Source organism: Gymnogyps californianus, chromosome Z, assembly GCF_018139145.2.
Source record: "Gymnogyps californianus isolate 813 chromosome Z, ASM1813914v2, whole genome shotgun sequence".
Classification (NCBI taxonomy): Eukaryota; Metazoa; Chordata; class Aves; order Accipitriformes; family Cathartidae; genus Gymnogyps; species Gymnogyps californianus.
Window position 1 is genome coordinate 40551944 of NC_059500.1, and position 17308 is coordinate 40569251.

General features: G+C 38.8%; 1 protein-coding gene across 2 annotated transcripts in view; it reads left to right on the plus strand.

Annotated features, from left to right (window-relative positions):
- AGTPBP1 (ATP/GTP binding carboxypeptidase 1) overlaps positions 1 to 15811 on the plus strand; it is a 69277-nt gene extending 53466 nt beyond the window's left edge. For both annotated transcript variants that reach the window (XM_050913257.1, XM_050913256.1), the window contains exon 27: positions 14931 to 15811. In XM_050913257.1, coding sequence (XP_050769214.1) covers positions 14931 to 15108 — 178 coding nt within the window. In that variant the 3' untranslated portion in view covers positions 15109 to 15811. The remainder of the gene's footprint in view (positions 1 to 14930) is intronic.
- Positions 15812 to 17308: the final 1497 nt, after the last annotated feature.

Genomic DNA, 17308 nt, shown 5'->3' on the forward strand with positions numbered 1-17308 from the left:
AGCTGTGATCTTGTTGGGATCATGGGGACGTGATGGGATGCCTCACACAAGTGGAGTGCTGCAGTGGAGGGATACAGGCTCTCTAAGGACAGGCTCAGAAGATGAAGAGGGGGAGTTGCCCTTTATGTGAGAGCAGCTAGAATGCATGGAGGCCTGCCTTGGGATGAATGATGAGCCAACTGAGAGCTTATGGGTGAGGATTAAAGAGCAGATCACTCTGTGTGACATGGTAGTGGGTGTCTGCTGTAGGCTGCCTGACCAGGAAAAACAAATGGATCAGGTCTTCTGCAAACAGCTAGAAGCAGCCTCGTGTTTGCAAGCCCTGGCCCTTGTTCAGGACTTCAGTCACCCCAATATCTGCTGGAGGAACAACACAGCAGGGCATAAGCAATCCAGGAGGTTCCTGGAGAGCATTGATGACAACTTCTGGACCCAAGAACCAACAAGAAGAGGTGCTCTGCTAGGTCTGGTATTCACAAACAAGGATGTGCTGGTTGGGATGTGAACATTGAAGGCAGCCTTGGCTGCAGTGACCACGAGATGATGGAGTTCAGATTCCCAAGAGGAGGGAGCAGGGCAAAGATCACAACCCTGGACTTGAGGATAGCACACTTTGGTCTCTTCAGGGATCTACTTGGAAGAGTCCCATGGAATAAGACCCTGAAAGGAAGAGGGGCCCAAGAAACCTGGTGGATATTCAAGGACCACATCCTCCAAGCTCAAGAGCAGTCCATCCCCATGAGCAGGAACTTAAGCAAAAATGCCAGGAAGCCTGTGTGGATGAATGAGGAGCTCCTGGCAAAACTCAAACATGTAAAGGAAATACATAGAAGGTGGAAGCAGAGACAGGTAACCTGGGAGGAATATAGAGGGCACTGTCTGAGTATGCAGAGACATGGTTAGGAAAGATAAAGTTCACCTGAAGTTTAATCTGGTATGGGATGTCAAAGGCAACAAGAAGGGCTTCTATAAGTACGTAAGTAGTAAAAGGAGGACTAGGGAAAACACGGTCCCACTGCTGGATGGGGCAGGAGCCCTGCTGACACAGGACATGGAAAAGGCTGAGGTACTGAATGCCTTCTTCACCTTAGTCTTTACTAGCAAGACCAGCTTTCAGTAATCTAAGGATCCAGAGACTGAGGAAAGTCTGGAGCAAGGAAGACTTACCCCTGGTGGAAGAGGAACAGGTTGGAGAATACTTAAGCAAACTGGAATTACATAAGTCCATAGGTCCTGATGAGGTAAACCCACAACTGCTAAGGGAGCTTGCTGATGTCACTGTGAGGTCACTCTCAATAATCTTTGAATGATCATGGTGATTGGGACAGGTGCCTGAAGACTGGAGGAAAGCAAATGTCATTCCTATCTTTAAGAAGAGCAAGAAGGAGGACCCAGGGAACTACAGGCTGGTCAGCCTCACCCTGATCCCTGGGAAGGTGGTGAAACAACTAATCCTGGGAAGCGTTTCCAGCCACATGAAAAAGGAGGAGATTGTGAGCAGTCAACATGGATTCACTAAGGGAAGTCATGCTTGACCAACCTGATAGCCTTCTACAATGAAATGACTGGCTTGGTAGATGTGGGGAATGAAGTGAGATATTGTCTGCCTTGACTTCAGTGAGGTTTTTGACACTGTGCCATAGGATCTTTATAGAGAAGCTGATGAAGTATGGGCTGGATGGGCGGACAGTGAGGTGGACTGAAAACTGGCTGAACAACTGGGCTCAGAGGGTGACGATCAGAAGCACAAAGTCTAGTTGGAGGCCAGTAACTAGCGGTGTACCCCAGGGTGCAGTACTGGGTCCACTCCTGTTAAACATCTGCATTAATGACCTGGACGATAGGGCTGAGCGTACCCTTAGCAAGTTTCCAGATGATGCTGCACTAGGAGTGGCTGATCCAGAGGGACCTTGGCAGGCTGTAGAAATGGGTTGACAGGAATCTCATGAAGTTCAGCAAGAAGCGCAAAGTCCTGCACCTGGGGAGGAACAACCCCATGCACCAGTACATGCTGGGGGCTGACCATCTGGAAAGCAGCTTTGCAGAAAAGACGGTGGGGGTCATAGTGGACACCAAGTTGAACATGAGCCAGCAATGTGCCCTGGCTGCAAAGAAGGCCAATGGTGTCCTGGGTTTCATTAGGAGGAGTGTAGCCAGCAGGTCGAGGGATGTGATCCTTTCCCTCAGTGCTGGTGAGGCCACACCTGGAGTACTGTGTCCAGCTCTGGGTTCCCCAGTACAAGAGAGATATGGACATACTGGAGAGAGTCCAGTGAGAGGCCCCTGAAATGATGAAGGGACAAAAGCATCTCCCATAGGAGGAAAGGCTAGGAGAGCAGGGACTGTTAGTTTGGAGAAGAGAAGGCTCAGGGAGCATCTTATCAAGGTGTACAAATACCTGAAGGGAGGTTGTAAAGAAGATAGAGCCAGGTTCTTTCCAGTGGTGTCTGGTGACAGGCTAAGAGGCAATGAGCACAAACTATAGAGGAAATTCTATTTGAGCATTACATATATATATATAATGGTTATATATATATATTAGTTGTGAGGGTGCTCAGACACTGGAACAAGTTTCCCATGGAGGATATGGAGTCTTTATCCCTGGACATATTCAAAAGCTCTCTGGACATGGTCCTTGGTAACCTGCTGTAGGTGGCCCTGCTTGAGCCAGGGTGTTGGACAAGATAATCTCCAGAGGTCCCTTCAAACCTCAGCCATTCTGTGGTTCTGTGAAAAGGGGGCAATGTCTTTAAGTCTGTCCTCAAATGACACTGAATGCTAGTGTTGTGGGCAGCTTCAAATTGGAGTGCTAATTCAGGTAATTAGAATACAAGGTTCTAAAATCACAATTTAGTTGCATTTCTCTCCATCAGAGCTTTCACAGCCAAGCTCCTGATCCCTTGGCATTTCTGCCATATACACTTTAATAATTTTGTGAATACGAATTCTTCCATAAATACAGGCCAGCTGTAAGGCAGTTTCACTTGACAGCTATTGAGGATGGCCTCTAAACGATAGTCTTTCAGCAAGAACACTTGTTACTTGAGTTCATTGTGTGTGTTGGTGCAGCATGTTGAACTTCAAAATTTAATACTGATATGCTACATCTATTTATTGTACTTTCCAGTTTTTGAAAGTTTTACTTTTTTTTCATTTGCAGCTACTATTATATGGTAATGAGACTATAATATTTTTTCCCATCCATAAGTGTTATATCATTGTCAATGTTATTAGAACTAAGCTTCAGTATAAATGTATCTCTTTGAAACATTAAACCTCAGTTATGGCATTTTGAATCAAGATGTGGTTGTGAGTAATTAATTATCAGGGTGGCATTGAAAAACAGCCCCAGATTTCCACATAACTTTATATTAATAGCTGCCTCACATGCAGAATCTGTATTTTATGTTGTCTCTCTGGAGAAAGTTAGCATCCCAGTTCACAGGTAGTTAGTGGCTGTGCTTTGGAAAAACATTACTTGCTAGATTTCTCAGTTTGTTAATGTTACTCATGATGGAGTGGCCTTAAAACAACACCTGTTGAATTGAGGAATGTCATACATGAGTCACTCCCCATAGGATCTGCTGGAGAGCTAAAGACACATCAGAAACACTTCAGTATCAGGATGGGATAAAAAAAGACTGAGGAATCATGTACCAGCCAGCCTTCTAACTTACCGCTTTGCATGAACACATGCACAAAAAATCCAGTTCTAAAGATATTTGAAGGAAGTGAATAAAAAAAATAACTATAGTTCTTGACCTTCTTTCCAGGGTAGTGGGAGGAGAAGCAATGGGTTATGCTTTACCACTCCGGTTAAGGTTTTAACTGATCTGCAAACTGTAGACAATTAGGTGCAATTGTGTTGTCTGGATTAAATGTCGGCACTAGATGTTACCTTAAACTAAGAACAGGATTACTGCTTTCTAATATTTCTGAAACTTTCAATACATCAGCACAATCTTTTATTGAGAGAGATTTTCCCGTTTCAGTGAATCCAAACTTTACCATAAAGCCAATGGTTATGGTCCTGATTCTGCAATAGGATCTCTGTAGTTAGTCTGTACACAAGTTAATCAGCTTCTTTGAAAGTATGTGCAAGTGTAAACATAATCCTTCAGACTTAACAGTTCTTCCATTTTGGACTTTTAAAGCACATTGTTTATGACAGTTATGTCTAGTGACTAAAAGGTTGTAACTGCTTTCTGTTTGATAGCAAACTTGAGCAATGCTAGATAAGAAAAGGAACAAATGGGAAGGTGGGTTGTTTTGATGTTACAAAATAAAGCAAATCCTGGAGAGAGGGATATGAATAGATGCGCATAATCTGAACTTCCTTCTCCAGCTAAAATACTTCATTAATCCAGCTAGCTCTAGAAAAACTATTATCCACTGTCATGGTTTAACCCCACCTAGCAGGTAAGCACCACACAGCTGCTCCCTCACTCCCCCCCATTCCCAGTGGGATGGGGAGGAGAATCGGGAAAGATGGTAAAACTCATGGGCTGAGATAAGAACAGTTTAATAACTGAAGTAAAATATAATACTAACAATAATAATAATGAAATATAATAATAGTTGTAATGAAAAGGAATATAACAAAAAAAAGAAGAGGGGGGGAAAAAAAAAGGGAAAAAAACCCCCAGTGATGCACAACGCAGTTGCTCACCACCCGCTGACCGATGCCGGAGCAGCGATCCGCCCCTCCCGGCCAACTCCCCCCTGTTTATCTACTGGGCATGACGTTCTATGGTATGGAATATCCCTTTGGCTAGTTCAGGTCAGCTGCCCTGGCTATGCTCCCTCCCAGCTTCTTGTGCACCTACTTGCTGGCAGAGCATGGGAAACTGAAAAAATCCTTAAGATAAGCACTACTTAGCACCAACTAAAACATCAGCATGTTATGAACATAATTCTCACACTAAATCCAAAACACAGCACTGTACCAGCTACTAAGAAGAGAATTGACTCTATCCCAGCCGAAACCAGGACAGGTACCGAAATGAATTGCATGTAAAGTACGACCATGCTGGCGGCAGGGGGAAAACTGCCTCTGACTTGATCTATATTTTATTGGTGGGAGCGAGGGGCATGGGGACTGTTTTATACTGGATTTTCTGAAAGCACTAATAAAAGACTTAGTGCTGCAAAAACGCAGTGTAGTTGGCTTGGCACATGTGAGCATAGATGAAAAATAACATGAGGCTCATAATAAGGTTAATATTATTGATACCATACGTGGAAATGTTTATAATCCTGTTGTGTGAGGAGGGTAACTGGCACTCAGGAACTTCAAAAAGCAGGAAGGTTCAGTCTCCATCCCAAAAGACCAGGTCACGAAAATCACAGAAGTAATTGTACTGCTAGACAAAATTTTAAGTTATAGAGAGATCATTGAATAACTTCATCCAATGTTTTGAAACTGAATTTGTATATAGAAAAAAATTAAAAAAAAAAAAAATTGCCCTAATGATGACCTTTGGGTATTACACAGCTGCAGATGGTGAAAGGTAATAACCAAATGCTTCTGCACTAAAGAAATTAAGGCACTGGAAAAAAAATGAGATTCTGTGCATGTTAGAGTTACGATTTTTATCAGATAAGGAATACTGACATAAGAAATGTTGAACTTTATTGGAGAAATCTTATTAACAACTGCTTAGATTTTTCTAATGTCTGATGGCTTTGTTTCTTAAATTTATTAAATGTAAATCTATTTTAATAAAGGCTAAAATAGAAAAATATGTAGCATGAAGTGAGAAAATTGGTACCTTGCTCTCTGTTCATTTAGCAATACTGTATATCTGTGTGAGAATCTGTGATGGAAAAACTAAATGCGTAAATTCCAACAATTTATCTTTAAAATGTGGCCTTAAGACTGAAATATGTTGTGTATTTGTACCTGACTCTTTATATGTTCTGACCCCATCTTAAAAGTGATTTGATTATCATAATTATTTGTACAGAGATTTATTTCATTGAATTCAGTGGAAATGCTTTTTATTTAAAAAGTGGGAGTGGAATCAGACACTTAACAGGGAATGTTTTTCAGAGAAAAGTGCAAACTGTACTGCTGTCTGTGTCACTACTGGAATATTGACCTAATATCACACTGTCCCTTTTTTTCAAGTGTGAATTTTCTTAAACTTTATGTGTGACCACAGCAGCCTTATGTACAGCCACTGATTTGTCTGTACCTGCTGATGCATCATCAAACAGATTTGTTTAACCAAAGTTACCGAAGCAATCATCTCTAATGAAAAACATTGAAAAATATTTAAGTACTTAATACTTAGCCTGGCAAAATGTTCCTCTAGTAAATCTAGTATAATATGACTAGATTTTTTTTTTTTTTTTTAAATTATAATTCTAGTATCTTTTTGAGACAGGAATGACCCATCTCTATAGGTGATAATAAGAATTTGCTATCTGGATAACTGGGTTGACTCCTTTTTATTTTGATAGCTGTGCTGTGTGCCACAGAAGCCACGTACATATATAATTTTTGCCTAAGCAAGAAACTATGATTTTTTTCACAGTACCTCCACTATTAGCAATAAAAGTGCCTTATAATCATTTATGTTTGCACATTATCTTCTTTCATTCTTTGCTAAAGCGATTAATACTGGCATAGGTGGAATTAAGAGATGGTCTGATTTTTGTTTCTGGAGGCTCAGAAACCGAGTTGTGCCGTATACCTTAGGCCATCAGACTTTTTGCCTCAATTACTTGGAAAAGTCTGTCTAGAGCAAAACAATTTTATTCTGCTCCCCAACAAATATGCCCATATGACAATGGGACCAGATATCCTTGGGGTCCAAGTTTCCTATCTTTGGTAGCCCTCACTGCATGTCTCAGCAGAAAGTTCAAAAACTTGTACTGTTTATCGATGATGATACTGAAGGGGGAATTCTCATGTTATTTATTTCAGGGACTAGCTTATAGTTGGAACTGAAACACATACTGTAAAACATGTTGTAGTTAAAGGTCAGCTCTTTTATGGGATAATGGAGATACCATGTTCCTCTATTCTGGATATTATTTAACACAAATTTTAGTATAATAGTCTTTTTAAATGAACTTTATTGAAATTCACTTTGTACTGTCTCAGGAAGTACTGGACGAGGGTGTAGTAGATAGATATTGATGAGATCTTTCCTCCTCGAAAAAAAAGAAAAAGAGGAATATTCAGATTTTGCCAGCCGAAGAAAAGTGTGGTTCAGCATCAATTTTCCCCTGGTCTTTCATAGTTTGGTTTTTTTTGGGGGGGGAGGGGGGGTGGGGGGGTGGATAGGGGTAAGTTCTATTTAAGCAGTATTTCTGTATGATCACTGAACGAGTTTTCAAGGATATGCTGCATTTCCCTTGTACAGTGAAAAAGAAGACTGGACACTGCCTCAAGAATTGCAGTTCACTTAGATTCCATGATCATAATTTTTCTTGTCATCTTGGGGGTGTGAGAGGCACTCCAGAATGTTTTGCTAGAAGGCTACAACTAATTTACATAGATAGGATGAGTAGCAGCTCCTAGTGACACCTCTAATAAGGCTCAGCAAACTCTTGAGCTCTCCTTTTCCCACTTCCCAGTCCGATGATAATGAAATGTAGAGAAGCCTGTGGCTGGTGTATTTCTAGGTACTCTTACAGTTGAAGCACCGGGGTTGGGCTCCTTAGCTGTATGAGACCTCACTGCTGTTTGGAGAAGTTTGCTTGGTAGGGTTTTCTTTCTTCACCCCCTGCTCCCGTAAGGATCTGGCTCCTCTTCTGTGCTGCAGAAGTCCCTCTCTTTGTAATTAACAGGAAATAGATTTTCATTTAGGTTTTTTTCTCTATTTCTTAGTGCTTTAAAAACCAGATTTTTATTAATACCTCTTGAAACCTGTATGCCAAATCTGTGAAATATGTTGTCCATTTGTCCTTTGATTCAATCCTTGTATCCAAGGTGCTGAAGTTTTAGTGTTTCTGTACGGTTCTAGACAAGATATTGAAAATATCGATCAGCTGAGGTATCTATTTATTAGGTATCTATTTACTTGAGTGCTGGAAATATACAAAGAGCCTCTATTGAGCAAAATTTATAAAGCTAATTTCTGTTCCTCTTCAGAGGCACTTATGGGTCAGAAGATAGTCACACAATTCCTTGCTTTATATGCCCAGACTTCCGTCCTCATTATTCTATTATAATAAAAGTACTGCTTATACTTTCCTTGTACTTACATGAATTACTGCTCAGTACTTACCATTAGAGATGAATGAGAAGCTACCTACAGAAAATGCAGGTAAAAAAATCATGAATAAGAAGTATAAGAGAGAGTAGTTTTTACACAGCTGTAATGTCCCTGTAATGTTAGAGTAGAGCAATGAATAAGATTGTAGTTATTTCCTTTATATTTTGGATGTTATTGGTGTTACTTTTTACAAAAACACAATTTTAATGCTTTAGAGGATAAGCAGGCAAGTTTAAACATTCAAGTCTAAACACACAGAAGCCCTGCTTTTATTTTTTGCAAATGATTTTGAGGGTTTTTTGAATTCTTTTTGGTTTTACTGGTTGTACTTAAAATGACCAAGTAAATGTTAATATTTTAAAATATACCTCCAGTATTTCATTACACATAGGCTCAGTTTTCATGAGTTCATTTGGAACCATGTCTGAAACATATTTGACTTAAGAGAAATAAAGCAATAAGTAGATTTATTTCCCTCTGGCAGTGCACTTTAACATTTCAAGTGATGAACTAAACACTTTATTTTTCTTTAATTATTTCAAACCCATTTGCCAATGTTTTCCCCCCAGTTCCAAATGGAAAAGATTAGACTAAATGTATACCGATCTTGTAGTAAGAATTATAGTTGTTATGCTGACAGGTTTGATAGGGTCTGTATGCAATGAAACAAAAACACATGACTGCAGTCATAACTGTTAGGACTTACTGGAATTATCCTTTGTGTAATAACGTAAGCGCTTTTTGGAAATTCTAGTAGTTTCATTGATTGTTTTGAGGCTCATTGGTGTGTTCTAGAACATGGTGTATTTTTGTTTGTTGATTTGATTTAATTATAGCAGAGAAGCAGACTGAGCTTTTGGGACCCAGCATGTCTAGAAAATGGTAGGAAAAGTAGACTGCCAAAAGGAGCTGTGGGAAAGAAAAAACCTGGTGCAAAAGCCATTTCCTGCACTTAGTCTTACACTTGAGAAAAGACATCAGGCTGGTGGGGCAAGGAGCGAGGAGTATGTGCAGTGAGAATGTATCAAAGATCTTCTTGCAAAGGGTCTCTCTATAGGCTGCCAGAAGGAAACTGGATTTGTCCTACTTTATTTCCCTCCCCCTTAATAACTCTTAAACTTCACCCAGACATTTGCATACTTCTAATCTCCTTCACCTGGGAGTAAAAGTTTTTTCCTTCCTGCTCTCCTGCAGTGTTTGAGCTCTTTTTGGCCTTTCTTCCAGTACCTTAGGAGTACAACTTAGTTAAAAAGAAGGCATCTTATGCTGCAACTTTTGTCCTGTCTGCCCCTTCCAGAAGGTTGGAAGAAAAAACTATCAAAGATGAGACCCAGAATTTCACTGGTGGGTTGGTGGCAGTGCCCATGCACTGAGACCCTCCTCTGGCCTAAGTGAAAGTGATTGCTTTTAATTCTGTGTAGACTGTAGCATCAGAGTACTGTTTGTCTTGTCTAGGGCAAAATAAGGAAACCAGTAATCTAGAAAAAAGAAAAAAAAGAAAAAAATAAGTATGATGAACAGGTTATATATTCTTCATACCATTTTTCAAGCTTTTCTTCCACTCTTGGTAATACGATCCAAATATTAGTGTGGGCTACAGTCAATGATTGTTGAATCCAGCTAATTTAATCCAGTTTCAGGTTTCACAAAATGTATCTCAGGGTGACAGCACAATGAAAGTGTTGCGATTAGTTTTTATTAAGCTGTGGAGTGAAATTTTGTGACTCTAAAAGTGGGGATATTTAAAAACAAGACTTAAATGGGATTTCAATACCCAGCTTCTTATGGCTTAGAAAAGAGTTGGACATGTTGTTCTCCTCTTTAGCCTTGGAAACTCCCTTGAGGAAATATCCTTACTACTTGGGAAAAACACATAGGTGAAGAGCTCCTGAAGGGGACAGCACATGTAGCTGCATGTGTGACATTGCCTACTGTAGCAGCATTGCTGTTCCCTAGAAGAGAATATAGACCCTAAAGGGAAATTAAAAGGAAAAGTATGGAGAAACGATTCCTTTGTGAGACTTCCTGACTCTCTTTCTCCTCTAAAATTTTCCGTCCCCTGGCATTGCAGTTTTAAAAGGAATCATTAGTTTTTCAGATTTTTCTCTCCTTCCTTTCCCAACTCCCCGAGTAGCTGCAACTCTCCATAGTTTGGCAGGGAATATTTCTTAATTTTTTCTTCCAAAGTTTTAAAATGTATACACTTCCCTTGTAGTCTCAGAAAACTGCTGATCTCTATGGGGCTGAAATTGGTAATGGTTGTGTCTGGCTTGTGGATTAATTGCTCTGTAATTGAGTCATATGGATAATGAAAAATCCAAGTATATCTTTTGAGGGACAAATAAAATTTTAGTTTGAAAAAATATACCATGTGTGGTGGGTTGACCCTGGCTGGATGCCAGGTGCCCACCAAAGCCGCGCTATCACTCCCCTTCCTCAACTGGACAGGGGAGATAAAATATGATGAAAGGCTCGTGGGGCGAGGTAAGGGCAGTTTATTAAAGCAAGAGCAAAGGTCACACGCGAAAGCAAAGGAAAACAAAAGATTTATTCTCTACTTCCTATCAGCAGGCAATGTCCATCCACTTCCCAGGAAGCAGGGCTTCTGTACGTGTAGTGGTTGCTCTGGAAGACAAACGTAAATAACGAATGCCCCTGCTTCCTCCTCCTTCTCCTAGCTTTTATTGCTGAGCAGACATCATCTGGAATGGAATATCCCTTTGGTCAGTTTGGGCCAGCTGTCCTGGCTATGTCCCCTCCTAAGATCTTGCCCACCCAAAGCCTACTGGTGAGGGGGGGATGTTGGAGAGACAGCCTTGATGCTGTGCGAGCGCTGCTCAGCAGTAGCCAAAACACTGGTGTGTTATCAACACCTTTCTAGCTACCAACACAGAGCACAGCACTACGAGGGCTGCTATGGAGAAAATATCTCAGCCAGACCCAATATGCCATGTTAGTGAATAGGTTTATTTTTTAGTATGTTTGGAGCATTAATGTAAATAATAAAAAACATAGTAAGGTATTGTCATTGAAAAAATAATAATTAAAATATGTTTTAGAAAAAAGTTGTAGTCATTCCTAAATTCAGTGTATTCAATGGCAGGTGATGTAGAAAATACTCTTTTTTAAATGAAAGGGATATTCTTAAAGTTCTTCATAAACATGAAGACCACAGTATTGTATCAGGTATATTAATCAGGTATTTAGGAGTTCATCTCTTCACCCATAAAATGTTTTTTAAGTAAAATCTGCAAAACTTCAGGTTTTCATCTAATATTCTCTTTTAACTGCCGTGACTTCAAAGAAAACAGACTGATTATGGCATCCCTTACATTACAGAACTGTAATTTTTTGATAAACAACCTCTGCTAACCTGAGAAAAATAATGTTTTCCTTTTAAAAGGAAAAGCGGGAGGTGTAGGGGTAGAGGAAGAGGGATTATTGAGCAAGTTAATTAGAAACAGCCCAAGGGAAAAGTTAGGAAATTAAAACCCATAGAATCAGCATGACGGCAGCTAAAAATATATTGTCACAAGATATGCCGAGGGTGGGGAGCGGCAGGGAGGCAAATAAAGAATTTGATTAAACAGCAAGAAATTTTGTCAGGTGTTTTGATTTCTACATTTCTTATGACCCAGCCTCCCTAAAACAGTGGAGTAATAATTATACTTTGCAGATTCATGCTAACCTTTAGAATAAAGATTGCTGGAAAGTTAAATATCCAAGGTTAACATTTGCTACATCAGAAGAAAACATGCCATGGGAAAGCAAATATACGTGAGTGGTATGTGACACAGGTTTTTCCTTTGCATGTAGAAAGTACTCGGATACCATTTTGTGAGGAATGAAGACTCAAGAAAGGGAAAGTGAAAAAATAATAAATACAATCATAATATTTATTTTCAGTAATAAATGATTGAGAAGTCATGGTGCATTGTCCTGCCTGGAAGTAGAAAGCTAAGGTTGTTATGAGGCAGATTTGAGAGCTAGTTTTTACATTAAAGGTTTATGTAGCTTTGAAAATAAGATCTGTTCATCTATTCCAATGGTACTTTTCTTGAATAGAGAAAGTAATTTATAATGTTGATTTTTATTTTATTAAGTGGGAAATGTCAACAAAAAGTATCCCTCAGTTTCGGCGGAGAATTGTGAATGTACACATGCTAGAGCAAATGTCTAAAATGTGTGACATCAGACACGCTGACTTTAAGACTGCACAGTGGCTGAATTTCTAGAAGTTAGGGGCATGCCTACATGCTTACACATACATGAATAAGTAAAATAAATTTATACAAATATAACAAAAATATATATTGAATACATATACCTGTGTGTTTTTCAAGACAATATAAAATAGGCCGTATTATATGAACTGACAAGCCACTTCGAAGAGGTGAATTATGTGGTTTGCTTGTGTGTCCAGTTCTGTGTTTTTTCCTTAAAATAGGCTTTGCTGGTTGCTTTTTTTAACTGGATCAACTATGTGAGTTTAGTTTCCAAATAATGACACTTATTAAAAAGAGTGGATAGAATTTTTTTTAAGAGGTTTACTATTCTATATTATACCTCACTAACATGAATTTTTTAAAGTGCCTACTGTAATGCATTAACATCCCATTGTCAGTGGTTAATAAAATATTTGTCATTGACATAGCTCATTGTAGTTTTCTGTTTCAGTGTTCAGAATTATTAGTTAATATTGGGCCAACATTCAGATTTAATGGCTCCATTTCCTGTGAATTGAATTACGCAGTCTATCCTGCAATTGCAGTGTGGAGTCCTTGCATACGAAAGCTAACAAATCAATATCTGTGTTAAGTGATTAGCAGCAGAAGTTGCAAAAAAGCTGTGCACTTGTTGGGATGTGATACATTTGGTGAAGTTCCTTTCATTTTGTTCTTTCAATAAATGAAACATCTAAACCTTTTCCCCCCCCCCAATTTTTTTTTCCGTAGAAGTAGTGTTGGTAGGTAGGGACTTCCTAGGGTGGCAGGCGTCACAGGACGAAAGCACAGAAAAATTGTATTCCTTTGCTGGTTCTACCACAGGTTCTTCCTGCAAAGCATGTATTTTTACGGTGTGTTGGGTTCCCCACCTGTAAAACGAAAGAGGCATCTTAGCAAAGATGCTCGTTATTTTCCTCACTCTTTGTCTCTCCTAAATGGAAACAACTTTGTTTTAAACACCCAGTTCATTAACCAGCATAGTGGGTTGTTGCCCTAGTTACAGCTTAAATAATCTTTAGAAGTATTAGTTTTGTGGAGGATTCCTTTTTTCATGGCTTAATGACTACGAGCTTGTTTAGTGAACCATGATACGGATTGTTTTAAACATAAATCCAGATAATTTATTTTCTTACTATTTTAGGTCTTTTGTCCTTTTTTTCCTGAGCTAGGACTAACAATTCTTCTCATTTGTTCTTCTTCCAATATTTGAATTAACTGTCAACAGCACAAAACATTACAGTGTAGCATGTCATTCAGGCTACAGGTAGAGGAAGAACACTGTGAAATTTATTTATATTGAATAGAGATTGCATTGCAGATTTCAGGTGCAGCTCCTAAAAGACCTTTAGAAAGAAGCAGTGATTAATCCTTTTAATTATAAAGCCACAGCCAAGCCAGGCTGTTGTGTGCCTTAAGACAAAATTCATCAAAATTAGTATGCAAACATTTCTACAGCTACCCTGTGATCTTTCTCAATAAGAACATTCTTACTGTTTTGTATGAGTTCTGTATGATTTGATTATTAGGTAAAATGCATTACAAAACCTTCTTAGGACTTCATCTGACTATAAAATTACTTATGAAATATTTAGGAATACTTAGTGCTTTTAAGCAGATGGCTTTTTATGTCCCAAGGGAGGTTAGTAAAACTGGGTCTGGAAAAAAACTTTTTTGTTTTGTTTTGGTTTTTTTTTTCCTCTCCTCTGTCCTAGGGAGGTGAGAGGATCAGAAAGTCGTATTTTAACCTTTCTCCAGTTAACACTAAAGGTGTTAGTCCTCTTATTCTTGGAGGCCATTAGTTAAGGGCCTAGACCGTTCTGTGGGCAGTGGCTCAGTTCCTTAAATCCACTGCTTCTGAGCTGCAAGGCTTAACATACAAATTCTAAGTTTTAACTGTGTGCAAGTGTGTGAGGACCTGATATGAGTCAAGTGATTCATACGGGAACTTAATCTTAGCTGTAGGTGTAAACGTGACTCCTTGTTTTGTCATCTCTGATACGTACAGTGTAATTGCTCACAATGCTTTTCAGTAAAATGTGTGTTTTGATAAAATATAGAGGTTTCCCAATTGAATTTTTAGACTCTCATCTGGTTTTTGGTTTGTTTATGCCTTACAACAACTGCTGTTTCTTTATGTAGTTGTATCCTTCTGCAACAACTTCTGATACTGCTATAATTATATGAAGTTCTTACAGGCCATTAGTGTAGGTCTATAATGTGCATCTAATTTGTCATGGCGCATTTGGATAACGAGTTGTGTATGACTGACTAATTAGTTCAGGGTCTTACAAACGTGGTTTTGGCTCCCACTTGTTTTACGTGCAATTAAAAAATCAATACTGTTTCAGGTAAACTGCCCCTTTCCTGAGGTAATTTTTGGATTACTGTATGTCAGGATAGGGACAGGGCGTGGTCTGAATGTATTGTTCCAAGTAAAACTTTTAACATGATTCATGCAACTTCTTGTTCATTATAGCCCCACTACATATGTTTTGGATGAAGACGAGCCTCGCTTCCTTGAAGAAGTTGATTACAGCGCAGAGAGTAATGATGACCAAGACATTGAATTAGCTGATAATGCGGGTGATTATGAGGCAACTAATCAAGAAGACGGACTTTCAGACTCAGATTCAACAAGGATACTCCTTTCTTGAACCATCTTTGCAGCCAGTAATAGGAAATTAAGTGTCCTGGATTTTCATAGTCAAATATTTCCTCACTGTCATCTACCATGGGGATAGGCTTAAGGAAACACAAATAACTAGGGCCTGCCTAGCTCAAGGACAATAAATACTTCTGATTTCTGATAAATTTGCTTTCATTTTATTTAAGGAGTTCTGTGTTTTCTTTTAGCACTAAATAGATAAATTTATTTACCGGTTCATTTTCTACTAAATAGCACCGCATGGCATTTTGTGTCCTTAAACTCTGTCTTCAGAAAAACGGATTATAATTTGTGGTGTGTCAGAGTATAGAAACTGAATTTTTGTGGTACGGTTCTTTGAGTTGCTTCCTGAAAAATACATATGTACAGATTTTCTAAATTAATTTGTGTATGTGTGTGTATATGAGCGTGTGTATACTGAGGTGAAGAGGTTATTTTTCAACATTGTTTCAAAGATACTTGATTGTGTTTGAAGTAATGTAGTGCCTGCTCTGGAACCATTCAATAATTACTAAATTAAAAATGAAAAAGTGATGTATGAATTGTTGCACTTGTTTCTTGCTTCTGAGGATTATATGGTTTTGCCACAGTACTAGGTGAAGATATATAATGTCTGTTCACAGTTTGGGAATTTTGCACAGTGACCAATGCAGCCTGTGTTTACAAGACCTATACACTTGTATAAAACTCTTTCCCATAAAATAGGCATGGTTTAATATGAAGAGGTTTTTTTTTAAGTGTACGTGACTACAAGAAGTGGTTAGATAAGTACACTGTATGTATGTTCAGCTACCCAGTTGCTCAATTTTTCTTGTTCCATATGCACGTAGTTAAAAGGAGTTCGGTTTACGGGGGGCACATTAACTATATACCCAATTCCAATGGTTTAAGAGGAAAGGTGCATTTTGGTTTAAACATCTTTTGCCTGGTCTCAATCCAGTGTTAACCCTGCTCTGAGAAGGAGATTGGACTGTAACTTCCTGAGGTCTCTTCCAGCCTGAATAATTGTTCTGTGATTCTGTATTCTTCGTGTTTAAAGTCAAGCTGTCAGGCATGGGATTTACACTTCTTCATCTTCTCCTGTCATCTACTCATTGCCTCTTACCTCTGCTTGGAATCAGATCTAATAGAGAAATGAAGTTGTACCCCACTGTTTACAGAACTGACATGTTTTGCAATGAAAATTATTTTTCCAAAATTATTTTTACTTGATGTGACCCAATTGTGGCATTCATTTTCTGCTGCATGTGCAAGGGCTTTAAGAGCATGAAGAATAACACTTCTAAGTTACAGCAGGTTTTTAACTGATGAGAACTTTGTGTATGTTTACTGTTGCAAATAAAACTGTGTTTCGGAGGTAAAGGGTGCCTTTGGTAGAAGGATTAAAAAAAAAAGAAAACAAAGAGAATTGACTGTATCAATTATTCTCAGCTGGGAGATGGATTTTCACCAGGATCTGCTGTTTCAAATGCAGTGTTGTTTGGTGATGCCTGTCCATACCACCCTGATTCCGAAACTGGGGAAGGGTTTTTGATCCCTTGTGATATGCTACTGTATTTTTGTTTAAAGGCTTAAATTTATATTAATAATCAAGCAGTTTTGAGATGTAAGGGTATAATGGAAACATTTACATTCTTGTCCCTTTATAAATTTCTCTCTCCAGCGAAAATTACCATTCCTTGTGTTCCGTGAACTACGTACTGTAAATAAAGTTTATTTAATACCCTGTTGAAGAGGAGCCCTCTGCATTGAAACTGTACAGGAATTTGGGAATCTGCCAAATGGAAGGATTAACCTTGCCACAGAATTTGAACTATCTTTAAGTCAGCCCAGTGAGAGCAGTGCAGAATGCTCATATTGCTGTGTCAGTCTTACACTAGTTATCTGCATAAATAGGTTTTCATCCTTAAGGACTCGTATTTCAGTACCTTACGTAAATAATTTTCACTTAAATTTCAGGGGGTGCAGGATGCCACATGTTAGTTAACCCCGTTGTGCATTTCTCCTGAGTTTTCAAGTGAATCTGTATTAATCCTGGAACACTATTTTCATACCACAGGCAAGACTAGAAATGTACTTCACCCATTTAGAAAGAATTGTGGCTTAGTTGTACAAAATCATCTTTTCATTCTGAGTGAATATGCATATATGTTCTTCTCATGTCTTCTACAGCTTTTAGTCTGTGCAAA